The sequence below is a fragment of the Pseudochaenichthys georgianus genome, chromosome 4 (genome assembly GCF_902827115.2).
Source record: "Pseudochaenichthys georgianus chromosome 4, fPseGeo1.2, whole genome shotgun sequence".
NCBI classification, from domain to species: Eukaryota; Metazoa; Chordata; class Actinopteri; order Perciformes; family Channichthyidae; genus Pseudochaenichthys; species Pseudochaenichthys georgianus.
In genome coordinates this window covers 24,451,921-24,479,420 of record NC_047506.1, presented here as the reverse complement: position 1 = coordinate 24,479,420, position 27,500 = coordinate 24,451,921, and the positions used below count along the sequence as shown (strand labels likewise).

The 27,500-nt window shown below is 41.2% G+C and overlaps 1 protein-coding gene across 1 annotated transcript in view; it reads left to right on the top strand.

Annotated features, from left to right (window-relative positions):
• gpc1a (glypican 1a) overlaps nucleotides 1-19,907 on the top strand; it is a 53,933-nt gene extending 34,026 nt beyond the window's left edge. The window contains exons 3-10 of the mRNA XM_034080483.1: nucleotides 65-282; nucleotides 859-1,032; nucleotides 5,057-5,222; nucleotides 8,055-8,185; nucleotides 14,641-14,778; nucleotides 15,211-15,341; nucleotides 17,907-18,082; nucleotides 18,385-19,907. Of these exons, the coding sequence (XP_033936374.1) occupies nucleotides 65-282; nucleotides 859-1,032; nucleotides 5,057-5,222; nucleotides 8,055-8,185; nucleotides 14,641-14,778; nucleotides 15,211-15,341; nucleotides 17,907-18,082; nucleotides 18,385-18,560 (1,310 nt within the window). The 3' untranslated portion in view covers nucleotides 18,561-19,907. The remainder of the gene's footprint in view (nucleotides 1-64; nucleotides 283-858; nucleotides 1,033-5,056; nucleotides 5,223-8,054; nucleotides 8,186-14,640; nucleotides 14,779-15,210; nucleotides 15,342-17,906; nucleotides 18,083-18,384) is intronic.
• Nucleotides 19,908-27,500: the final 7,593 nt, after the last annotated feature.

Genomic DNA, 27,500 nt, shown 5'->3' with positions numbered 1-27,500 from the left:
GTTGTTTTCTTCTCCTCTCCTTCTGTCTTTCCTTTGTCCCTCTCTCTCTTCTCGCCTCCTCCAGCCTACTTCACTGAGCTGCACGGCCGCTCTGAGCGCTCCCTGCAGGAGGTGCTGTCTCCACTCGGCCCCCTGTACTCCCAGAACACGCGTCTCTACGCAGATCTCTACACCGACCTGCGACAGTACTACAGGGGCTCCGCTCTCAACCTGGACGAGACCCTCACTGAGTTCTGGTCCCAACTCCTGGAGCGCACCTTTAAAATCTCTGCTCCTACAGATGTGAGTGAAGAAGTGAAAGTAGAAGACATTATGCCACATTATGAAAAAGGGACTGGTGATGTACAGGATGATGAAAAGATAATAATTTAAATAGTAAAGCAGAAACCAGAGTGACCTTCTAAATACGTGTTCACATTATGGCCTCTGTTTTGGATATTTAATAAAATCTTGATAACGATCATGTGAAATAGACCAAATTATATTCAAATGGAAGTGCTTGAAATGTTAATCGACACGATTAAAGGATTTGGTGAAATAGTTCTCCTGATCCATTCAGCTGCTAACAGTTCTCCCTCTCTTCAGTTCCTGCTTTATTTCTGACTCATAAGGAAAATAATTTTCCAAAAGTTACATTTTTAGACCCATCACCTGTCTTGAATCCTCATATTTTATTATTTTTAAATGGATAACCAGTGGCATGGAGAGTAGATGCATTTCTGAATCTCTTATAGTGCCATACTTTGTTAAACTACAAGGCTTATGTAATCACAATGTTCCTGGCCGGTGACCTTTGTAGCAGGCAAAAACAAAATAACTAATAACATCTTCATTTCCCCTCCCTGTCACCTCTCGCAGGTCACCCTGTCAGACGACTATCTTGAATGTGTTGCTAAGCAACAGGAGACGCTGCGGCCATTTGGTGACGTCCCGCGGGACATGAAGGCGAAGCTGATCCGTGCTTTTGTCACAGCCAGGTCGTTTGTCCAGGGGCTGATCATCAGCGGAGAGGTGGTCAGGAAGGTCTCCCAGGTGAGAGTCTGTGTGTGTTTGTGTTGCCTAGCATTACTATCCTTGTGGGCATGGCCGTATCTACCATTGAGGTCACCGAGGTCCGGACCTCGGTAATATTTTTCGAGCTGTGTATATAACAAAACTTGTGAAATAATTGCACTAAACGGGGTTCTTTGTAGTACTTCCATTTACTGACGATGGGGGCGCTGCATAACTACGTAGCCTCTGTTAAAGCAAACAGAAGAAGATGACATGTATCAACCAAGCAGCAAACTCTGGGGAACAGCCGGGAAGCCAATACGGAAGTGCCACACACTGCAGTTCATACATGGGCCGCTAGGGACTGGCTGCAGAAAGGAGCAATTTCCATAGACCCCCATGTTAAAATGCCCAACTTTACAGCAGAAAAAAACATGTTTCTACCCATGGATGAAATAAATATTATTATCAATATAGTTAGATTCCACCTTCATGATTATGAATCTGTGAGTGAATTGTTTTCTAACACGACCCTTTTATTTATATTAGGTCTTAACGTTTTTGCATAAATTAGGGCGTGGTCACGTTGATGGACACGTACATGCCTCACTGTCAGCTAACAGCAACTTGTCCACTCTGCTACAACGTTAGTTAGTCATAGTACTGTACTTGACCCTTTAGCTTTAGCCGTGTTCGTGGTGATTGTGCCTTTTAGGGAATATTGTTACAAATACCAGACAATTCAAATGTCGTGCTGTGCGCTTGAATGTAGTAACAGAACTTCCAAGAAGTCTGAAATGATAATATTATACATGTTAACCCCGTTCGCAGGTGTTTGTGTGCTTGGTAGCTTAGCTTGTTACTTATTAGCCAGCTAAGGACGTAACCCTTTATGCATACATATACATTTTAGTTTATGATTCAGCCTTGGGTAAGACTTTTATAGTCTATGGCTATGACGCCCATAATGCTAAACGGGAGCAAATGTTAATAGGGGACCCAATTATCCCAGTGGTGGCCGCCGGAGCTAACGGAGCCGCAGGGGGCTAGCTCCAGCCGGTGTCCCGGAGCTAGCCCCCTGCGGCTCCGTTAGGTCCGGGCGGTGGAGTCCGTCTTTTCTCAACGTGTGAATGACAAGCATTAAGAATAACAAAATATAGCTAATTCTCTTGCAGATTGTCTCATTTGATTATGAATGTAACGTTTATATATAGGGGAACTACACTGTTAGCAGTAACTTGGTATGCATGTATTTCATGTTAGCTTAGCTTCTTAGCCTGAGCTAGCTCTGTTTACTTCCAGTTCGGAGGCAGCAGGTCCCGCCTCGGCTCCGCCTCTTTGCCCTTATTTGGAGCAGGCGGGATTAGACTCTGACGTCACAGTCGAGCCGTTAGTGGCCGACTCCGCCTACTAAGGGCTTCACAGCAACTCTGCAGAATCCTATGGGTGACGTCACGGATACTACGTCCATTTATATATACAGTCTATGGTATCAACACACCACCGCAGACCGGACTTGTACCGGAGCAGCGGAGGAGTGATGAAGTATCTAGAGATCTGAGTCCAGCGGGCTGCTTGTGTTTCTGTTCATCAGGACATCATATGACCAGCAGATCCTGTGTGAACGCTCTACGTTAGTCAGTGGACGTCCGACAACATGCACACTAACTAATATTGCAGCTATAGGCTATACTTTGGTTTAAATTGCGTGAATAAACTAGCTAGAGAGCTAAAGTTAATTTCATTCATCCAATGTCAGAAGGATTACCTTTTAACAAACGTTGTAATGCTTTTCTTTCATTTCAATTTGAGTAAACATTGAAGATATAACATTGTATTGTTTTCTTTTTACACTGACTCAGATATAATGAAAAGACTACGTCAGTCGAAGCTCAGCTTTGGTAAGAGAGAGAGACAGGACAGGCAGAGAGAAAGAGAGAGAGAGAGAGAAAGAGATGGAAGTCAGGGAGGAACTGCAGGTACAGTCGGACAGAAGAATGTAGGCTTAATAACCCCATCTATCTATCTATATATCTATAACAATAGTCTTCATTTACAATAGGCATATTTTTTAAACAACATACATCTATTGCAGTTATGATGTCATAATAACATACAATTGTATAAAACACAATTTTCTTACATCTTTGTTCTCTTTTGAGAATCAAACAAAACAGATTTAAATAAAAAAAACAATGCAAACAAACCTGTGAAATTAACTAAACTGCTGAATTGCTTTTAATTCACTGGCAGGAGCGACAAGTGAGGAGGAGCAAAAAGTAAACAACAAGGGAGAGATTGAACAAAGAGAAAGAGTAGAGGACAGAGAGAGTAATGAACAGGAAGAAGACAGAGAGACTAAATAAGATGGAAGAGAGGGGGCAGGTTATGGAAAGGAGAGAGACATGGAAAATGAATGTTGACAATGTTTTGTGATCATTTTAGCCTCTTCTGCATGTCCAGATCATTAATAGTAACAATCAACTGATTCTTATTATGTATTACACTTTCAAAAATAATTGATGCTGACATTGTCAGGCCACTGACATGGTTTGAAATCAATATATTATCCAATGTGTGACCCCCCACAGGACTTAAAAAGCACTTAACTAGATCCTGAAAATCCCCAAAATCTCGGGGGGGAATTCCCTGAACCCCCCTAGCATGTTTGGACCTCGGTATTTAGGAAATCCTGGATACGGCCCTGCTTGTGGGGACCTACATCTGTTTACACAGTCACGTGTGGGGACTCGCCTCCCTTATGGGGACATAATGGAGGTCCCGGGAATCTTTAATTTTAGGGTGAAGAGTGTGTGTGTGTGTGTGTGTGTGTGTGTGTGTGTGTGTGTGTGTGTGTGTGTGTGTGTGTGTGTGTGTGTGTGTGTGTGTGTGTGTGTGTGTGTGTGTGTGTGTGTACATAAGACGTAAACAGAGAAAGAGCGAGTCAGACCGAGAGAGACAGGATGAGTTTTTGATGAGAGTTTGTGTATTATTTACAGAAAATCATGTCTGTTTGAAAGAACTGCTAGGCTGCTTCCTAGGAAATCAGATATGATGGATGAATGTTTGTCACACCAAAACTGTCAGATAAAAATGTCTCCACCCTAAAAAAATCAGAAAATTAAGCTCCAGACGTTGCCATCAGAACAAAGCTATCATTTTGACGACTACAGTTTGCTGTCAAACATGGGTATGAGGATGTTTATCTAGCTCTCAATGCAGTTATTTCCCAACATTCAGAGACAAGTGACTGATGTGACTGGGTGCTTGTTCTATCATGCATAAATGTGAATATCCTTACAGTACCAGGCAGGCATAAATACGATTCTATTTAAATCTGCTTGATAATAGCTACACCATTGTCATGAGGGCAGACTTGTTACTTCAGCACAACCGTGATGTACTATCATGACACAAATGAATGCAGACTTGATGTCGACAGTGATGGATTACATAAAACTCTAGTTGGTGGACTGATTTTCAAACTGCACAGAAATAAATGCATGAAGGCTGGTCAGAATATGCCTTCAAATATGAAAAACTGCATAGCATGCTTTTACAATAGTAAGCAAAACTGGATCTTACATCTTGCTATCATACATGGTGTAATACCTCTACTACCTTCCCCCCTTCTTAGAGGTGTCCGTCTATAACATCTCTGCAGGATAGTTGTTAAAAAAAATTCCACTGTTGAACTGGACACCTTTCACGACTCAGAAGCTGACAGTGTAACAGAAACCCTGGACTGTATGAAGATAAGGAAGGCCATCACAGCTTTTCTGTTCTCTTGTGTCCCATATCATTTTACAATACTGCCCTCTACTGTTCATCATGTTCCTTAAGCTGTACATGTGTGTACATGTCCCTTATGGAGAAAAGTCTCCAATGGAAAGGAGAAGGAAAGAGCTAAACAACCACAATGTACTACTGTGCATATCAACAGTGCATTAAAGGGATAGAAGAAGAATCGGGACTGTAGTAAAGCATACTCTTGCAGTATTAAATGCCCTTCTTTCACTACTGACTCTGATGATACTAATATTTTTTTTTCTAACCTCTCCAGGTTCATCTGAGTCCAGAGTGTACGAAGGCCCTGATGAAACTGGTGTACTGCCCCCACTGCCGCGGCACGGCCTCCCTCAAACCCTGCTCCAACTACTGCTCCAACGTCATGAAGGGCTGCCTGGCCAACCAAGCTGACCTGGACCCGGAGTGGCAGAACCTTATAGGTGAGACTCAGAGATGGAAGGGGTGGTTTGGATGGGTGAAGTGGGGTTGTATGAGTTACTTATCTATAGTCAGTGTGACAGCATGCAAATCAAAGTTTGGTTAGTTTGGATTCACACAATTACACAACATACCCAACTATCCTGGCAGCAACTCCTGTGTTCTGCGTGCTAAAATTACAGTTTTTTTTCAATGGAGTTTGATGTCTTTGAAGAGACACTGGTAGTCATTTTGGGCCATGGGATTGAATCATTTGAATCATGTTTCATTTTATTTATCACATCCCTGCATGATATATTTTGATAAGATTTGAACAATGTTCATGCCTTCCCTTTTTTCCAGCTAAAAATATTTGCCCTCTGCTTATGGCGTATTTCAACCCAGTCTCACTGCATTTCGTGTTATAGTCACGACATTTAATCTATTAATTCGTGTTCACCAACACGATTTTCCCTCGCTGATTGGATGTTTTAGCCGCAATGCATGTAGGGATATGGTGTTAATGCCATATCAAATCCGAAAAACATTTCTGAGTTTAGGATGGCCAAAGACACTACACTACCCATAATCCCCAGCTATCGTTTAGGACTACTGTCCCTGTGATTAATCTTCAAGCTCTGGGATTGGATATTGGAGTGGCAGTGCGCCAAGGTTACGCCAGCTGTTTGAAATGGAACAAAACCACGCCAGACTATCCAAAACTGGAATCGAACGCCCCCCCAGAACTATACATGCTGGCTATTGTGTTTTGCAAAATGTTCTATGGGACGGCTCTACTGAACGTTTTAATTTTTCCCACAATTAGAAGTTTCCAGTATTAAACACATTGGTGTTATCAAATGTAAAACATATAATTAATAAATGGGTGAAAATCGCTTGTGTCCATAATGCTCAGCATTAATATATACCCACATGTTACTTTGTAATTCTACTCCACTACAATTCAGAGGTTAACCTGGTATTTTTATTCCACTACATTTATTTGAGTTACTTTGCAGATTCTGATTAATGATGTGAAATATAAACAACCCTTAAAGCAGACTTTAGTTACACCTGAGTAAAATTCAGGGAAGGTGATTGTCAAGTGCCAACAATCAGGAGAGATATTTGATAGTTGGTGCTTGAGAAGACTAAACATGTATCTGCAATTGACATGAATGGAAACGAGTAATAAAGTATATTCGATACTCGTTATTCTCTACTGATAATTAATTAAAGACTGTATAATGGCTACTTGTCACATCCCTTTCAAGATTTCAAGATTTTATAAGGTTTATTGACATATCATATACACAACTATGGTGTAGTTATGCAATGAATAAAAAACTTGGGTCGCAGCTGAGGTTCCTCAACAGTGCATTACAAGACATCTATCAATATGTGTGTATACCTCCACCATTAAACTGTCATATTCTGCACATTTCTTATACTATCTACATACATAAGAGTATAATTCATATGTATAATATCAGTTAAAATAAGTGCTTCAACATAGTTAACATAGCAGGAAAGCAATATATTAGACGTTAAGTACTTTGTCAGGCTTAATATTTTTTTTGATACCCCCAAAAAAAGAAGACCTTAATCTAAAGTATTATTTAATGTTTAAATAAAGGTTAATTCGTTTTTCTGTTTTGCACATCCTCCTATTAATATCTTTGTACATCCTGCACTAAACTGTTTTATTGTAGAGATCACTTATAGTATCTTATTTATTTTTTATATTCTATATTTCTATCATTGACCTACTTTCCCCCTATGAAAGTATGTACTCTTAATATTTTTTTCATCAAATATAACACATAAAAACAATAATTCAATAACATGCTTTATTAGTGTTGGACACTTATGTATGTACGACATCTGAAGATGTGTAGTTTTATTCATGCTTTCACATAATTTTACAGCATATTGCTATATTATTTCAGACTCAGTATTTACATTCTTATATTCAAAGAAAATCAGTAATATCTTTAAAAACTACAAGTCCTTTTATATCAGCTGTGCACCGTTATGTTGTAAATATAACCTATCTACGAATTAGATCAAATGTAAAAGTCTGCCGAATTAGTGTTGATACTGCAAGGAGACGTATTATGTGAAGAGAAATTGAAGATGTTGTTTAATTGTTGATATATTTATGATCCACGTCAAGTATTCAGTTTCGGCGGCATTTCTTCCAGTTTTTCCAAAGGTCTTCTCATCAGGGCTCTATAAATAAAGAACTACGGCAGATCTGTAATATGTAATGCAGCCGAACCGTGTATTACAATGCCGTTATGTGATGACTTTCAAAGAGAAAAGCAAAAACACTAAAGTATTATTTTCTTTTAAAAAAAAAGTTTTTCGGATTTGATATGGCATGAACACACCATATCCCTACATGCATTGCGGCTAAAACATCCAATCAGCGAGCTTAAACCATAGCTGAGGATCTTGGGTAATCAGTTCTGTCGCTGTGTATAGAGTGGCGAAGTCCCTCCCCTTCCGGTGGACCTCCATGGGACCTTATTTCGAAAAAATGATGTATTGAAGTCAATGGAGAGAGAAAGAGATTATCTTTCGATCCCGTTTGAATTGTGCCACGAATTACACATATGATGTTTTTCAATTTAAAAGATAATTTTGAAAGTCAAAAAATAAATAATGTGAAGTAATAAGCCCCAATAAGGCCTTGTACAATAACCACTAGTACAGTGCAGAGTCCTTCTTATGTGGCACTTGGTCACTTATACTATTTTGTGACCAAAGAGACTTGAGACTAATCTAGTATTGTTCCCAAAAAACCTCTGAATTTATCCAAAAATATGTCTCTTCCTATTTCTTCCATTCAGACACCATGATCCAGGTGGCCTCTAGCTTCAGCACGGAGCCAAGCCTCGATGTGGTTCTCTCCTCTATCCCTGCTCGAATATATGAGGCTGTTCACTTCCTGCAGGAAAACCTGGACAAATTCACAGACAAGGTAAGACACCTTACTTTGTCTGATCACTCACTATCAATCAATCAATCAATCAATCAATCAATCAATCAATCAATCAATCAATCAATCAATCAATCAATGTTTATTTATATATTTGTCTCAGTGGTCTTCACAGTTTGTACAGAATATCAGTATGACAATACGACACCCTCTGTCCTTTGACCCTCACATCGAGAAAACCCACAGTTTAATGGGGAAAATGGGAGAATATATATTTCCCTCTCCAGTGTAATTCTAGTTTATGTCTGCAATCCTGTTCCCTTAGAATTATTAGTGACACCTTTCAACTGTTTATTAGATTGTTCCCTTGGTAAATATAATTGAGGAGTGTGCAATTTCACATTTACTATCTTCAAGGAGTGCTTACATTACATTACATTACATTGCATTTAGCTGACGCTTTTATCCAAAGCGACTTACAACAAGTACATTCAACCAGGAAGACACAACCTTGAAGAAAACAGAATCATATAAGGACATCCGGTTTCATAGAGCCAAACATTTCAAGTGCTACTCAACTGGCTATAGATAAGCCAGTCCTTTATTAGTATAAGTGCTCTGTTAGCAGTTCTTTGTTAGTAATTCTATCGCTCGAAGTGGAGTCGAAAGAGATGAGTTTTCAGTCTGCGCCGGAAGATGTGCAGGCTTTCTGCTGTCCTGTCAATGGGGAGCTCATTCCACCATTTTGGAGCCAGGATAGCAAACCCACATGTTTTTGCTGATGGGAACTTGGGTCCCCCTCGCAGCGAGGGTGCAGCGAGTCGTTTGGCTGATGCAGAGCGTACAGTTTAACCATGTCCTGGATGTAGGAAGGGCCAGATCCATTCGCAGCATGGTACGCAAGTACCAGTGTCTTGAAGTGGATTCTAGCAGTTACCGGAAGCCAGTGAAGTGAGCGGAGGAGTGGAGTGGTGTGGGAAAATTTAGGAAGGTTGAAGACCAGACGAGCCGCTGCATTCTGGATGAGCTGCAGAGGTCGGATGGCACATGCAGGTAGACCAGCCAGGAGGGAGTTACAGTAGTCTAGGCGTGAGATGACGAGAGCCTGGACCAGAACCTGCGTGGCTTTCTGGGTCAGCTGGGGACGTATCTTCCTGATGTTGTAAACCATGTATCTGCAGCAACTGGTTGTAGCAGCGATGTTTGCAGTGAAGGACAGTTTGTTATCTAGGGTCACATCCAGATTCCTTGCAGTCTGAGTCGGGGAAACAACAGAGGTGCCAATGTTGATTGTCAGGTCAAGAGTGGGACAATCTTTTCCTGGAAGGAAAAGCAGTTCAGTCTTGTCAAGGTTGAGCTTGAGGTGATGAGCAGACATCCACTGAGAGATGTCAGCTCGACAAGCAGAGATGCGTGCGACGACCTGGGTATCTGAGCGGGGAAAGGACAGAATTAATTGGGTGTCGTCAGCGTAGCAGTGGTATGAAAAACCATGCGGGCTAATGACTGATCCGAGCGAGTTTGTGTACAGGGAGAAGAGGAGGGGACCAAGAACAGAGCCCTGAGGGACCCCTGTAGTTAATTGACAAGGGTCGGACTCGGACCCTCTCCAAGTTACCCTGTAGGTACGGTCTTTGAGGTATGAGGTGAGGAGGGAAAGTGCAGAGCTTGAAACTCCAAGTTTTTGGAGAGTGTGAAGGAGGATCTGGATCTGGATCTGGATTAATACTGAGCAGAACCCAGAGGTATCACACTCAGTGGGGGATGGATGATCCCCGCTAAATGTCTCTTAAAATTTGTCGGAAGCACTCCACGGTTTCTGCGATGACAGATTCTTCTGGTAGCAAGTTCCACTCTCTGATTGTTCTCGGAAAGAAGGAGTATTTAAGAGTGTCACTAGTTGCAAAAATGTGCTCGATCTTCAAAGAGTTGGCTTTGCGGGTTGCACTGCGGGTTGCACTTCTTCTAACTGGTACATTGATGCATCAATGGCGGAGATGTTATGGACAATCTTGAAGAAGAGAACCAAACGAGCCAATCGCCGCCTTTCACTTAATTCCACCCAGTTCAACCGCTTGAGCATTTCTGTGACACTGCTGTCCCATTCATAATCTCCAAAAATGAATCTTGCACCTCTTCTTTGTACTGATTCCAGGGCATCACTGGCTTTATCAGTGTAGGGGTCCCAGACCGAGCTGGCGTACTCTAGTTTAGAATGTTCTAGGGCCACAAAAGCTGTCTCCTTCAGTTTCTGGGGACAGCGTCGCAGGTTTCACCCCTTCTACGACTACTTGTTGGCTTCTTTGCATGAGAAAGGTTATGGTCCAATCAAGTATTGGGCCGGTTATACCCATGTGGGCCAGCTTTAGCAACAGGCGCTTATGTGGAACCGTGTCAAAAGCCTTTGAGAAATCAAGGATTGCCACATCGACTTGCAATTTCTGGTCATGATATTTTGCCAGGTCATGCATTGTGACTAGGAGTTGAGTTTCACACGAATGGTTTTGCCGAAATCCATACTGGAATGGGGTGAGAATATTATGCCTTTCCAGGTGATTCAACAGGTATTTGCAAATTATGTGTTCCAGGAGTTTACAACATACTACTGTCAGAGAAACTGGTCTGTAAGTTGCAGCGGTGTGCCGGTCCCCTTTCTTGAATATAGGCGTAACATTTGCCTGCAGCCAGTCATCAGGTAGATTTCCTGTTTGCAGTGACTGCGTGAATACGCACTTGAGCAGTGGGCCTATTTGGGGGGCCAGAATTTTGAGTATACGATTGGGTAGACCATCTGGGCCGCTAGCCTTGTTGATCTTAATATTTGCCAGTAGTTTGGTCACTCCTTCAGTCGTGATGATCAGGTCTTCTATCTGCGGGGCTGGATCTCCTGATATAGAGGGCTGGCTACCATCATCCTTAGTAAATACAGATTGAAATTGTTTGTTGATGAGTTCAGCCTTGTCTTTGCTGCTACTGTAGAGGTCTTCACACTCTCTAATAGGGGAGACTCCAATGTTGTCCGCTCCACACTCTTTGACATATTTCCAGAATAGTCTGGTATTGTTTTCAGCAAGACTCTGGGTGAGTGTGTTTTCGATATAGTCCCAGTGTGCACTGCGAAGGTTATTTTGAACATGTTTCTTTTGGTTGCGGAAGTTTTCCCAATCACGAGTTTTGCCTGATCGCTTGGCTTTGTTGTATAACTTCTTTTTATTTTTTATTTGGCGTTTCATGCAGTGAGTGAGCCAGGGCAGATTGTGCCGTGTGGTAGTGAACTTGTTCGGGATATGCTTATCCATCTGTGAAAACAGTTAGTCTCTGAGCATATTCCAGTTGTCATTCACAGTTCGCTGGTTTTCTGTTCTAACAAATTCTGTGCTGAACACTTCCAGCTCAGTTTGGATGGCTTCCCAGTCTGCTAATTGAAATTTGTAAATTTTTCTCTGGGCTTTCTTTGTATATACAGGATGTATACTAGAGTCCATCATGACAGCACAGTGATCTGATATGCCTGGTATTGTTTGCACATTTTGCACGAGCTTTTGATTTGAAGTGAATATCATGTATAATATGTTCTGTTTTCGAGTAGGCTCGAGTTGTACTTGTGTTAGTGAGTATTATTTGACTATGTCTAAAATATATGCTATGTTTGTCCCTGGTTGTTCATTTTCCCAATCTATACCAGGTGCGTTGAAGTCACCACCTAGAATTATTGTTTTTTCTGATGCGTCACCAGGCAATAGAGAAATTGATTTCCAAAGCTCATCCAGTTTGGTGTGATGGTCACTTGGTGGTCTATAGAAGCTACCAATGTAGAATGTTTTGCTCGCTCGGGAAACCTTGACCGAGACCTACATGATTTCAATTTCTGTGTCTGTGGTTGCAATCCTTATTGCTGTAAAGCATTCCTTTATGCCGATGAAGACTCCACCTCCGTTTATATTGCGATCCTTCCTAAAGATAGTATAGTGTTTGGGGAATATCGCACCATTCTTTATGGTTTCATCTAGCCATGTCTCATTCCCAATTATGCAATCTGGTGGTGTCATCGATGAGAGCATGCAGGTTGGGGGTCTTGCCCTTTACGCCACCACAGTTGATCAAGATTGTTCGCCATTGATTATATCTGTTGGTTGTGGTCCCTACAATGTTGTTGGCTGAGTCATCCACAGAGGTTGTATTTATGGTTGACAGGCTTTCACTCACTTCTTGGTCACTGATTTCAGATTGGTTTTCAGTTGTCAATATTACATTGTTATTGGTGGTTGCTGGGTGTCCGTTTTCTCTATATTGGGTTATGGGTTCGAGATCTATTCTTGCTTTCTTAGTTTGACTAGTCGCAGGTTCCAGGGTGGACCGCGAACTCGGAAGACGTAGTTTTTTGACTCATCGGCTGCCTTGGCCTCCTCGACTTTATTCCTGATGAGTTCACGATCTTCCTTGTTGTAGTCATTTGAAATGCTTATTCTCTGATACTTGTTTTCACTGTTTTTTTGTTTCCTCACATTCTTGAATATGTTCTCTTTGTCATCCCTGTTGTTGAGTACAATTTGTAATGGTCTGTTCCGTTTGGGGCCCTGGGTAGCCTGTGTTCCTAGTCTGATAACCTGTTTGGTCTGAAGTATCCGTATTTCAATTTTTTTTTCACAAAGACTGTCAAAGAACTCTACCGGGGTTTCTTCAGTACTTTCATCTGCTTGGTAAATGATCAGGTTGTTCTCTCTGGATTCACGATCATCTGTTTCCTTCAGCTGTTCATCTCTAGCTTCTTTCATTATTTTCTTAAAGTTTGATGGTGCAGATGTTTCACTTGCTTTGGTCATTTCTGCCCAGGTCTTCACTGTGTCGGCATATGAAATGTGTATCTGCTGCTTTGCGTCTGCCAGGAGACATTCTACTTTTTGGGACACTATTTTCGAAATCGCCTCGGCTGTTTTGTCTATCGACAGTTGGCTAAACAGTTCCTTGGTAGCTAACCTAGCAGCTTGGACTGCAGCAGGTTCACACGATAGGCAGTACCAATGTAATGAAGCAAATTTGTTTATGGCCTTACCCATGGCTGCCGGTATGTTCTGGTATTTGAAACCATTCGTCACACCGTTCGCACTGTATAAGCTCTTTTTCCCCAGTGTCGCATTTAACACACTTATCATCTTTGTTTATAGTTTCAGTTGTTCCACTCCTTCCTTGGCCGTGCTTTATTTCAGTATTATCACCCTTCTTTCCTGTTTCTTTATCCACTTTTTCCTCCGCTGTTCGACTGTCAGCATCCACTTCCTCATCCGCGTCCGCAGCAGCAGGCTGCTGCATTCTTGAATGCACGTTTGTAATCCTACGTCACTCAAGTCAATACACACGGTCAGGGGGGCCAAGACAGCAGAGCTGTTTTGGGGGGGGGGGGGTCGTCCACACAAACTATCAATTAAATCCAATCTGATCGTTCGAGGTCGAAAAAACCTCCAAACAATTGTCGCACGCTGTCAGCTGAGGAGTGCTGCCTTGCCTTGTCATGAAAGAGTCAAGGAGGAGAAAAGGCGTGTTTAGATATATATTGGATGTACAATGTCTGTATCTGATGGTTCACCGTGTCGAATGCAGCAGACAGGTCCAACAGGATCATGACAGAGGAGAGGGATGCTGCTTTTGCAGTGTGCAGTTCCTCAGAGACAGCAATGAGAGCAGTTTCTGTGGAGTGACCTGCCTTGAAACCAGACTGGTGCGGATCCAGAAGGTTGTTCTGATGGAGATAACAGGAGAGTTGTTTAAATACGGCGCGTTCAAGTGTTTTAGACAGGAACGGGAGTAGAAAGACAGGCCTGTAGTTTATAACATCAGACGGGTTGAGAGTGGGTTTCTTTAGGAGAGGATTTACTCTTGCCTCCTTAAGACTGTTTGGAAAGTGTTGATGAAATGGGTGAGAAACGGTAGAATATCAGGAGCGATAGTCTGAAGGAGGCTTACCTTGAGAATATTAGAAGCAAAGCTGCAGCAGCAACACGCTCACCCTCTCACCACTAGATGTATTGGTTTTATAGATGTATCCTTCAAATTAGGCTGCTGGGCAGCATTATTAAATTGCTGGGCTGCCATAATTATACCGAACTATATATCACCGTCACATTTATTGGACAAGCAGTAATTGCAGCTATAAGCGTTCTTGACCTTGTTTTAATACCAGCAGTGTTATATTCTCATATTTGTATTATAGTGGAATATTTCTAGAGTCTGTTTATTTCTGTCCCCAAGCAAGACGTGTGTATTGTGACCTCTCGTGGACATTTTCAATATCGCGGAAATGTTGCAATGCATCGTTGTGTTGATGTCTGTCTGTAAATCTGTCTGTGTGTGTGCGTGCGTGCGTGTGTGCGTGCGTGCGTGTGTGTGTGTGTGTGTGTGTGTGTGTGTGTGTGTGTGTGTGTGTGTGTGTGTGTGTGTGTGTGTGTGTGTGTGTGTGTGTGTGTGTGTGTGTGTGTGTGTGTGTGTGTGTGTGTGTGTAGGTGTACCAGACATGTGGAAACCCAGGTGAACTAGGAACAGGAAGTCCCAGTGTTCACGAGCAGAGGAAAAAGAGCAGCTCTCTGACCGCATCCGAGTACAAACCCTCTCCAACCGCTGGGCTCAGACTGGAGATGCAGGTTTGTGCGCATACAAGTATCATATATGTCTACGCACATGTCTCACTCTGAATGACAAGATTTAAAATAAAGTCATAGAAATTGTTTTAATGTGCTTTTTCGTGAAATATTTTAGGGCACAGCAGGATTTAGTTTTAAAGGTAAAGATGTAATGAGTGAAAAGTGATGAAAGGGTTATTATGAGATGAGTTTAATCACCGATTTTTTAGTTTTGTTTATGAATCGTGTTTTTTTTATAGAAAACAGATACATTCCTGGCTATATCTTGTTTTATTATAATGATTTTGATTCATGATTTACATATATTTTACGTACCATAGCTATTCTGCCCCGGTTACATTTTGAAATGATATTAAATGTGATTTAAAACTTAAAATTATTTGTTTTCGATTGTATAACCAGAAATTAAAAAAATATTTTCCTTGTCCTCAGGTGTCCGATCTGTCCAGTAAGCTGAGGGAGATGCGGCAGTACTGGATCCAGCTCCCTGTGGCTCTCTGCAGCAAACTGGCAGCAGGGGGCGCCAATCAGGAAAAATGCTGGAACGGGGTTACTAAAGCCAGGTGAGGAAGAAACCTGCTGACCTGACTGACCTCACACAAGTTATTTAATCTTTAAATGTGACATCTAGTTTACCTGATCCTCAATCTTCAAAATGTCCATCAAATCCCTACAACGTCCAAACATCACATTACATGTTTTTTTATCCAAAGCAACGTACAATAAGTAGATACAGAATAGCAACTAAGATACCGCAGATTCAGTTCCAAAGTTGGGATAAGCTTATATCAAGATTGATATGGGGGAGTAAAAGACCTAGGATAAGATATACCACACTGCAATTGCCTAAAGAAAAAGGGGGACTGGCACTTCCAAACCTAAAGGAATATTATCATGCAGCACAACTATACGTCCTCTCATTTACTGGTGCAACTCATAGACTGGTGCAACTCCGATTATATAGCCCGCTGGAAGGACATCGAAATACTTACATATGAGTCCCCAATTCAACCACTCATAGGGCAAAGAGAAATGCCTCCCCATATTAAAGAAAAGGGAGACCTCGACCCAATAACAACATTTACACTAGAAAAATGGTATTCTATTATTAAACAATTGAAATTGGGAAGGGAACTTGGACTATTAGACTGGATAGCCTATGACAAAGGATTCAAACCAGGAAGCTATGACATTCAAGCAATGGACAGAAAAGGGTTTAACAGCCATATGCACGGTTATCCAGGAGGCAGAAATTAGAAACTTCCAAGACCTGACAAACATTTTTGACCTAGAAAACATATATATGCAAATGAGGGACTACTATACAAAAAAGGAAAATGAAGATGACATACAACCTATTGTAAAGATTATTGCACAAGCTTTCCATGCTGATATTCCCAAAGTTGTGTCTACCCTGTATTCATGCTAGATGGAAGCCAAAAGAGATTCTCTATGTAAAAACTAAATGGGAACAAGAACTAAACAAAAGAATCTCAGATGAGATGTGGTATTATATGTGGAAAATGCACACAGTCACACGGATGGAGAGAATTTCTGTGGAAAAACCAAATTGGTTTCTTTTAGACACCCAAAATCAATAGTAAACAAACAAACACTCAACAATCATGCTGTAGACTTTGTAAACATCTGGAACCTCACCATACACATGTGTTTTGGAGCTGCAGTAATATCCAACCTTTCTGGGACTGTGTACACTCTGTTATATGCAAGGTATTAGGCTATAGAATCCCTCAAACCTGTTTGGTATTATACCCGGGACATATGGAAGGATCTGTACATGTCGGAGATCAATACCTGATTAATATCCTCCTAGCTGCTGGAAAGAAGGCCATCACTAAAAACTGGCTAAAGGCGGAAACACCAAGCTACAGACAATGGGTTAATATTATTGGTGATATCCTAATAATGGAAAAAATCACATACAAGTTGAAAGTAATGGAAGACACATTTCTTAAGGGCTGGGAAAAATGGTTAAGGTACATAACAAAGGAGTCATAAAAAAACAAGCAATATTATGTAGATTGTCTCCACTGTTCTTTCTAAAATGTAATATTTGTTTGTGTGTAATTTTACCTTGTGAAAAAATCAATAAAAGAAAGTAAAAAATAAATAAAAAGAATAGCAACTAGGATCAGCTTTAAAAAAAAGGGTCTAATAACATTTAATTTCACGTCAACATTAGAATACTTTCTTGTAACCAAAACTTACTTTGACAATTCATTTCTTCTGAAGTTAATTCAAATATTTTAGGTTGTTTTTTCTTTGCTGTTATGCATTTTTGATTAGAATCCTTTAACCCATGTTGAAGTTAACATTGTTCATGCAACAAAGCTTTTAAACAAACAACTCCTTTTCATGTAATAATACACTTTCAAGGTCTGTAATCTGTTCTTCACAAGTGTCATTTATGCAGCACATAGACAACAAGACATTACAGACAGAAAACCTGTGTCCTGCAGCACTTAAAGACACTTCTGAGGTCAGGAATATAAGAGTAGGCAGCAACTAGATTCTGATAATGTCGCTATTAAACATGCCAGATCTCTTCTCGTTGAAGGCCATCTCTATACTATGTGTGGGAAAAGATGCAATAGATAGATAGATAGATAGATAGATACTTTATTGATCCCAATTTGGGAAATTATTTTAATATCAATCAATAGGCTATTTCTTAAAATGTTTTAATAAATGTTAATCTATTTTAAGGTGGTATTACATGACATTTCTTCCACATACAGTGGTTTTAAATCCTGCCGAGATTCACATCCAGAACACTCGCAGTCATCGCCACCCCCACAGCCTCCTTTATCTATGTATACATGGGTTATAAAATAATTTGATGTTGATCTTAACCCCCCCCCCACCAACACACACACATACACCTCACATATGTTTAAGTGGTTGGATTACAGCTAAGTGTTGAACACAACAATCAGAGATAGGCATTTGTTTTCAAATAAACAAATAATGGCATAGAACTGTGCTTAAAACACCTTTCAAGAACCAGAGCCTCTCCCTTACACCCTTACATATTTCTTTTAAAAACCATATCTGCCCTATTGTTGTTGCCAGACATTGTTCACCTATCCCTCCATTCCTCAAATCAGGTACCTTCCAGAGGTGATGGGTGACGGCCTGGCCAATCAGATCAACAACCCTGAAGTGGAGCTGGACATCACAAAGCCAGACATGACTATCCGGCAGCAGATCATGCAACTCAAAATCATGAGCAACAGGCTGAAAAACGCAATGGAAGGCAATGACGTGGACTTCCAGGATGCCAGTGGGTCATCTTCTTACAATTGCACTGAAAGCAGTTTTATACGTGACAAACCTTGTCTATTCTGTTATGTTTTTGATGAGGTTATTTTATTGCCTGATTCTTTATGTTAAACCAGAACAAGGGCTTCTAACTAATGACACATCATCTTAATTCAAACATTGATTCCATTCATGAAGGTCAAAACGTCACCAATCAAGAGATTGCCACTTGGAAACATGTAATAACGGGACGACCTTCTTGAACCAAAATGAGAAAAAGGACTTCAAAATGTGTTTCCTCTCTCTCTGTAATCGTCTCCCTAGGTGATGACATCAGTGGCTCAGGGAGCGGGATGTGTTTCGGTGTTCAGTGTCATCGAAATAGAGCATTCGACTACTCGCCAGACGCAACCCGAGCCAGGGGGGCCGCCACGTTTCAAACCCGCCTCTGTGGACTCCTACTCCTGCTCCCATTGGCGAGCCTGCTGCTTCAGCGATGATGGACCGCCGCCTACTCCAGTCAGACTCTGAAGGGTAGAGGAGGGCTGAACCACGGGACGGACAAAAAGGGGTTTGGTGGGGAGGGGGGTGTTACGTAACTTTGCCAAAAAAATTAAATGAAAAAGACATTTTGGGGAATGAATGGACGACATTTTTTTTGACCACGAGGAGCAAAATTTGACAGTGACAATTTTTCTTTATTTCGTTTTTCTCAGTTATTACGTCTTAGTTTGAGTGTGATTCAGTTTGTTGAGCTGGTTTCAATGGATTGTCGGAAGAAAAAGGAGACGAGGAAGACGAAAAGAATGACTGCTGTTGATGATGAAGATGATGATGGGGATATTGGTAATGATGTATTGACACTCTATCAGGTCCATTTAGCTCCATTTTCCAGTCAGCAGGCGGCAGAGCTCAAAATATGTTTTGCTCCGACATGTGGTGCGATCAACAAGGTTTTAGTTTTTTTTACTTCTACGCTTTTTAAGTTGAGTTGTCAAGTTGTCTACCTTAACAAACATTGTGTAAGTTGTAAATGTTTGCATACTTTAGCTAAAAGACTGGCACCATATTGAGCCATGAATGTACAGTATAATACTCTATTTGCAATGAATCCCCCCATTATCTGTGATGTAGTCGTCCGGATGTTTTCATGTGTGTTGGCATAAACAGTCAGTATGATTTGTCTGAAATACAAATTATACCACTCCTGAGATGTTGTGATTGCAAGAGTTTACCTCACTTTTACTGTACACCCAACCATTTAAAAAAAAGAAATTGAAAATTATTAATCTCCTATGAAAAGAAATAAGCAGTCTCTTCAAAGGATGTAAACAAACACAGGACACCGTTTTCCTTAAGTCCTGTAATGTTTTCCTTAAATGAAAATCTACACAGGAAACATTTCATGACACAGTAATCCTACAGAGGACTCCTTGTTGAGAGCACACCAACATAAGGTAACTGTAAATGAAGTCTTAGAAGCAACACATTGGTTCAAACCAAAGCACTTATTACACTGAACACTTTTTTACAAATGTCAACATCGCCCCAATTATGTTGAATATTTGTAACAACCAGTTTACCAGGTTTTGTGACAGCATATCTTGATGGGAAACAATTATTACTAAGAAAACATGTGTTGTACATACAGAACAGGATATCTGCCGAATATTGACAACATGTATACATTTGCCTGGTTATACATCATTTACTAGGCATGCCTTTTTCCATTCTACAACACTTTACTGGTACATACGAGACTCACACAAGTTTCATGCACATACTCTGGGGTTGTGTATTAATCTGTATTTAATCAATTTTCATCCATTAAACTCTGTTTGATTATAGCAGTGGCTTTTGAAATGTACATTTTGATTTGATTGGTATAATTAGCATATGTTTAAAAAAAAAAAGCTAGCTCTATATTTAAAGGTCACTTGAGAAAATAAGCAAAAGGATGTCATGGGGATGTTATCAGCATGGGTTTTGGGGCTTGAACAGAATGACTGCATTTTAAATTGGGAGCATTGAGATTAAACGTACATTTTTAACAGGCAAGGAGGGCCAAACTAAATTGACATGCATTATGGCGAATATAGCCTCCAATGTTTATGGATCTTCAGGGACTAAAAGTTTTAGCTATGCTCGAGTCATGTTTGTCAGTTAGTTCACCATTTTGGTAAAAACAATTATATCTAAACAACAATTACAACTGCAATATAATTTTGTATGGACATTCATGCTCCAAAGGATGGACTCCAATGATTTGTTGCTGCCTTGACTTTTCGTGTAGCACCACAATTTGGTTGACAGTGTCTCAACAACCATTGGCTGGATTGCCAATTCAATGTCATTCTTATTACTTTGGTGATCGTCAACCTCTTCATCTGGTGCTATAAACTGCCAAACTAATTAAAATCTGCTCCAGCTGTAAGTGAACTTAAGGTTCTTAAATGATAAACATGGTAAACATGCCACCTGCTTGTAATTATTCAGTATGTCATTGTGCTGATGTTCACATCAAGCACCACTGAGCCACTAGCTTGAAAGGTTGTTTAAACGTCTCTTGCAAGTTTATGGAAGAGCTACACTTAATCTCTGGAAACCCCTTTAAGGCTATTCTGAGTCATCTGATGCAACTGTATCCAAGGATCCATTCATTAGAAACAGAGATGAGAACAAGACCAGTTGCTCTCGTCTTCATTTTTTCCGTTTCTGAGGCTCTGTGGCCACCAGAGACAGTCCCTAATTGCGCTTGTTTTCTAGAAAAACTAAACTTGCCAGCTGCTCTACAGCTATAAATAAACATATAACTCTTTATGACAGGCGCTGACAAGCTGTACTGTATGTGTCCCTGCTGGAGAAAAATAGGGCCATGTGTTGTGTGGGATCAGTGTTGGATGTAACTTGTTCCAAAACTAACAGTTACAGTAATGTATTACTTGTTGCTGTAACAAAGTAATGTAACGCATTACTAATGAAATGTGGGTAATATATTACCCGTTACAATGCTCAGTAACGCAGTTACAACACATTTTAACTAGGGGCGGGCTGTCAAACGATTACAAATTTTAATCAGATTAATCACAGCTTAAAAATGTATTAATCATGATTAATCACCATTCGAATTATGTCCAAAATATGCCATTTCTTTATGTATATTGTTGTGGGAATGGAAAGATTAATGAAAGAAGGCGGATATATCCATTTAACATACAGTATCTATGTTTATTATAACATTTTTCTGCGTGTCAAAATGAAAGACTTTCCCACGGTTTGATGATTTGATAGGTATCAATCATCAAACCGTGGGGTCTTAATTCATTACGTGTTGATTTCTATCAACGGGGGAGTACTTCAAGAAAGTCGACAGGGGGGGGGGGGGGGGGGCGCTAGTGGAGTACCGGCCCCTACACACGGCGGCGTGCGTTGCCGCTTCAACGCTTCTGCCCATTGTGACGTCACGATTTGCCGAACTGCATTGTGGGAGCAAAGCGTAGCTTCTCTCGAGGTGCTCGCTGCAAAAGTAGAGCAATGTTCTACTTTTGCCGCCTCGACGGAGGCGTCAGCCAATCAAATCCCTCGTATGTAAATCTGACAGTACAAGCAGTAGCCAATCAAACCGGGTGTATGTTGGGACAGCCAGACCGCAGTTATTTCCCATATGTCAACAAAAGGAGGAGAAAATGATCGTGGCGGTAGGGAACATACAGGGATACAAACCGGAGGAGCCAGGCATGGGGGGAGGTGGCAAAGACAGTGGGGGAAACTGGTAGGTTTTCGCTTGTTTGGGGAGTTTATATCCAGTGTATTTTGTTTTGAATGGACAGCTAGCAAGCATAGACAGTATATTTAGCCAGCATGGATGTAGCATGAATGCTTTGCTTTGTATGTCCGGGGCGGGACATTCATGTGGTTGGTTGTTGGTCGGGCTGCTCGCGTTGATTCCCCAAGGTCAAGACACGCCCACCGCCAAGCGGCAACGTACGCCGCCGTGTGTAGGGGCCGTACTTCGTGACCACAGAGTGTGAACGTTGTGATCAGCTGATTTAGCGCAGTTCTCCAGTGAAGGGGGGAGTCTCCCTCCGCAGCCGGTTGGCGTAGTTTTGGCACAATTCCGTGGTACAGACCGACGTTAACAGCAGCCTTGTCTGTGCACACGGAGACCGACTCTGTCGTCCGGTGATCTAACCGCCTTCTGGAAAAGCTTCACAAGTACGTCACCGCAAATGTGCTTTGTGACGCAAGTGACAGTACGCATTTCAGATTACGCACATAACCTGTGTACCAGTTATGTGCACCCCTGTACTACAGCAAAAGTATTCTCCGTCGGGACTTCCTGCAACAACACCACGCAGTTATCTTGATTCTGATTGGCCAGAAGACATTGTCAAAGATGTTCTATTGAGAAGACGATCACTAGGCCTACGTGACAAAGTTTTCAAAACCGTTTCTGGTCTTCGGTATTTCCAGACAAGTGGCTACTGAAATCAATCTTACTACTGTAACTGCTGTCTGTGCAATTTACTCCGCGCGAGTTGGCAGACTTTATTTTGCTTACTTTAACATCATTTTTTATGGTGAGGCTAAGCCATTTCTTGGTATGGGTGTAGCCTAGTGATGTTACGTATTGCGCCGAGGCTTCGGAGCGTGTGTCGAGTAATCCCCGAAGCTTTTTGTGAAGCATGTTTCGAGGCTTGTATCGTTTTGGGTCAGTGATGTCATCGATGACAAACGAAGCCTCGCTGCCTGTCGATACCAGATCGGTTGAACCATAGACATATAACGGTACGTCCACACAGCAGCTTTTCAAAAATCTTGAAAATCTTGGAGCTGGGCGTGTCCAGTGGCACAGCCCCACCTAGTGTCAGCATTAAAGTATTAAAAATAATGATTACAAAAAAATGCAAAACATTTATTAAAAATTAATTAAATATATTTTAAGATCATGTTTAATCATCTGATTCGTCTGTACATTGCTGTTTTAGTCTGTGTTCTTCTAATTAGTGTCTACAGTGTGTGCCTATTGAGCTGTTTAGAGCCATGTGGGGCAAAACCCGATCCTGCCCCTCCCTCTTACTGTCTAAGTCAATGGTGACTGTAAAAACTACACTGCGCATGCGCAGAGTATTTTCCTATTTAATGTGTGTGGCAAAAAAATAATGACCATAGGGGCATAGTGCTGCCATCCCCACCATACGTCATCTCACATCATTCAGAGCTGATTGGCTGTAAGTACGTGTGCCGCGAAAAGTGTGGTGTGTGAAGAGGAGACGAGAGAGCTGCAGTGAGGCGTCCTAAAACCCGGAAGTAAGCTGTGCATGGCTTCCCTCAACAAAAAAGCAATGATATTTCTCCATAGGATTTTAGAAAATAGCTCCAAATAAGGTCTGTGGGAAACAAACCTGTTAGATAAATGAACGTTTTGTTCAGCCGGATAATATCCACATGTCTACCCTACTTTTATAATTTTCTAATCATAAATCTATTGATTAGATTAGATAGACTTTTGAAACTACAAGAACATAAGGAGGACTTTTACAAAAAAGTAATAGCGATTTTTGTCCAGAAGGATAGGCAAATTGACATAATCTTCAAGTCAAGGTAAGACCGCAATTTTATTGAAAATGGGATCTTACTAAGAGAGAACAATTCAATATTTAAATGATAAAATTACATTTTGTGGGTATCCTTCTGTTGAACTGTCTGTTTAAAATTAATTGAAGCATCAGACAAAAAAAGCTTTTGAAAATAATATTATATTTTGATTTAGGTCAAAATATAATATTTGTAAACCTGAAGAGTCAGTGCCAGTGCCTCACCAGCCATGAACCTCACTGCAGAAGCTTATATATAGACATCTAAGTTTTTTGTGCCCCACCACTTTTGTACATATAGAAACGCCACTGGGCGTGTCTGACAGCTTGGGGATTTTTTGCGAGCAATGCAACCAACAACCAATCACATGTATCTCCCGCCCCCGACATACAAAGCAAAAAACCCCGGGGATTTTATGCGAGCAATATATATATATTAGGGCTGGCAAGCCATCGCGTTAATAACGCGTTAATAACGCGCTAATAACGCGTTAATAACGCGTTAATGACGCGTTAATGATGCGTTATTAACGCGTTAATAGCGCGTTAACTCAAACAAAATTAACGTCACTAATTATTTTGACGCGATTAACGCATGTGCATTTTTTTTCCTCGGCCGCCCCGTAGTTTCAGAGAGCATCAAGTTTAAAATACATTCTACAAGCTGATGCTGACAGCCCCGCTCCTGCTGCCTGCTTGCAGCAGACCACACTTCCACGCTCACCGGCAGGCACCAACTGGCTATTGGGAGGACCGGGAGGGTGTGTGTATGTGTGGCCCGAGCGAGCGAGAGAGAGACCTTCCACACAACTGCGCCGAGCACTTGACTTTATGCAGGAAGCCAGACAGTGGGACATTGTACGAAAAGTCAGCACACTCAGCTCGGATAGTGCGCAACATGATTGCAGCGTCCAGGCAGCTCCCGTTTGAGCATATGCCTTGAGTTGCACTTAGCTCCAACAATCCATCACACACACACACACACACACACACACACACACACACACACACACACACACACACACACACACACACACACACACACACACACACACACACACACACACACACACACACACACACACACACACACACACACACACTTTGTATTGTATTATTGTATGAGAGAGGTTCCAGGTTGAATTGAGGTGAATATTTGTAATGTTCAGAGGTTGTTGTGTTTAATATTCATGAGAATATTTGTCATTGTTCAAATGATAATAAACATTAGCATAAAGCATATTTGTCCACTCATATGTTGATAAGAGTATTAAAAACTTGAAAAATATCCCTCTAAGGTACATTTAGAACAGATCAAAAATGTGCGATTAATTTGGATTAATCGCGATTAACTATGGACAATCATGCGATTAATCGCGATTAAATATTTTAATCGACTGACAGCCCTAATATATATATAAACTCCCCAAACAGGCGAAACCTACCAGTTTCACCCACTGTCTCTGCCACCTCCCTCCATGCCTGGTTCCTCCGGATCGTATCCCGTTAATAGTTCTGGTCGTAAAGAACCGGGTGATTCGCTACCGTAATTTCTCATTTGGAATATGAGGAAATGAACTGCGGTCTGGTTCTCCCTGCTTACACGCGGTTTGATTGGCTAGCGTTTCTACTGTCAGATTTGCATAAACGTGTTTGATTGGCTGACGCTTCCAGCTCAGCTTCAAAAGTTGAACATTGCTCAACTTTTGAATACTGGAAATCCTGGAAATCTTCGCTTCGCTCCCCCACAATGCAGTTCGGCGAAAAGCGAGGCAAAGTGACGTCATCCCCATTCAAAGTCAATGGGCAGGGAAGCGTTGGAAGCGGTAGAAGATTCGTCTAAAGCTGCTGTGTGGACGTACCGTAAGGGTTGAACCGTTGAACCACAACGCTCATACCCATGGATGTATAATAACAATATAACCCCTCCTGTACCCGGGCCCGGTGACATGAAGGAATTAAGAGAGCTCAGACCCTCATTTATATAGAGGTCGGAACATGTCATAAGTATTAATGAATAAAAGCATAAATAAAAGTAGGAACAAAAACATCAATAAATACAGGAATACATATGTTGCAGTGTTTTCAGGGAGCTGTAGTGTCTGTGCTGTGGCTCAGCTGGAAAGCAGTTGACTCATGACCGCAGGGTCCCTGGTTCGACGACTGAACAATATGTATTTTTTGTTGTTTATAAAAGCTACAGCTAAATGAGATAATGTAGTTAATGTATTCTTTGATATGGTTTAGCCTTTCTCAGGCTACAACATGGTTAAGTTTATGAATATTATTAAGGAACACAAATCCCTCTTTGCAATGTTTACCAGCCTCCTTCGGCTTTTCAATCACAATCATTCAACTGGAATAAATAAAATATTGTTAACATGAAAATATGATTTTATGTTCGTTGTTTAGAGTTATTCTAAGGCTTTACTCATTGTGAACTCGGTATGAGATTTTTTTTGATTTTTTTTGATTTTTTTTTATCAACAGGGGGGGTTTGTGTTCAAATGAAGCCCATGATGAAGCCTCATGAGATGAACCCTTTTGTGAACCAATTGGCTGGAAAGCTTAAAAGCTTCATATGGCTTCATCTCGCCATCACTAGTGTAGCCTACCCCAGCCATACCCTAGCGCTGCCACTGGTGCAACACACTCTCACTCCATAATCGTCCAGGAGCGACGTTTGGTCAGTGTCCGTGGCGTGCAGTTGTGACGGTCCTAGGCTCCTTCAGCTTCATAAAGGGACGCAAATAGCTTTCAACTGATTGCAATGTATTCCCATCTGCGTCGGGATTTGACGCTCATGGAAGCACGGCATTCATTTGTGTCGGCTGCCCTTAAAGGCAATGTGAGCGTCCATTCCCATTGGATAACGGAGAATTGTACACCCGGAAGTAAGTATTCCCCTTACTGTCGATTGATTTTACAGTGATATCTGCACTACTCATCGACTAAAAAACACCAGATTATCCTTGTTAATTACACAACATTGATTGGTTTAAATTGTGTGCAATGCTTTTGTATTTTTCCCCTTCGATTCGGAGAAACAAAGGTTTTTTTCGGAGTAAAGGATGGCAAAAGACACTATACTACCCAGAATCCCCAGCTATCATTTAGGACTACACCATGTGCTCTGTTTGACAAACCCCGTTTTTTTCACCATTCATTCCAATGGCTGGCGTCTATGTCACGTGATCGAACTTCGTTTTATTCTCTGTGGAAAATGCCTATTTTAAAGTTAGTTTGGCCATTAAAATGCGTTTTGATGTCATTTGATGAGAGAAATATGAGTTGTTATTTCAGATTATGTGTGCAGTGGATGTACATGATCTTTAGTTTGCTAGTTATTACAAAGATTACTTCAGGAAATTGCGTCCATAGAACGTTTTCATTGTTACCAAGGTGGTTGCTAGGGACGCTGCTATCGATATTATTTCTGTTATGTTGTGTAACTGTTTAATGGTGTTATCTTTATTGCTACCCCCTTCCCCGTCAATGTATAGTGTTGGTCCACAACGCAAACGTATTAGTTTAACAAAATCCGCATCTAAAATTGTGGCATAGATACGTTATTTTCCCCTGTGCAATTCTCCATTTACTCAACAATGACACATTATTATCCTTGTGTTTATTTATTTGTTTGATTAATAAACACAAGTTGGAGTCCGTCAGGACCGAGGGTCGGAGCAGCTCATTTGCTTTAGAGAATATTACACCGGGAAGTAAGTATTCTCTCCGCTTCGCTTGACAAACCCCGTGATAGTCCTCAAGCTCTGGGATTGGAGAGTGTGCTCCGAGGGTTACGCCGAGCGTCGAACAGCACTTTAAATGGAATGGAACCAC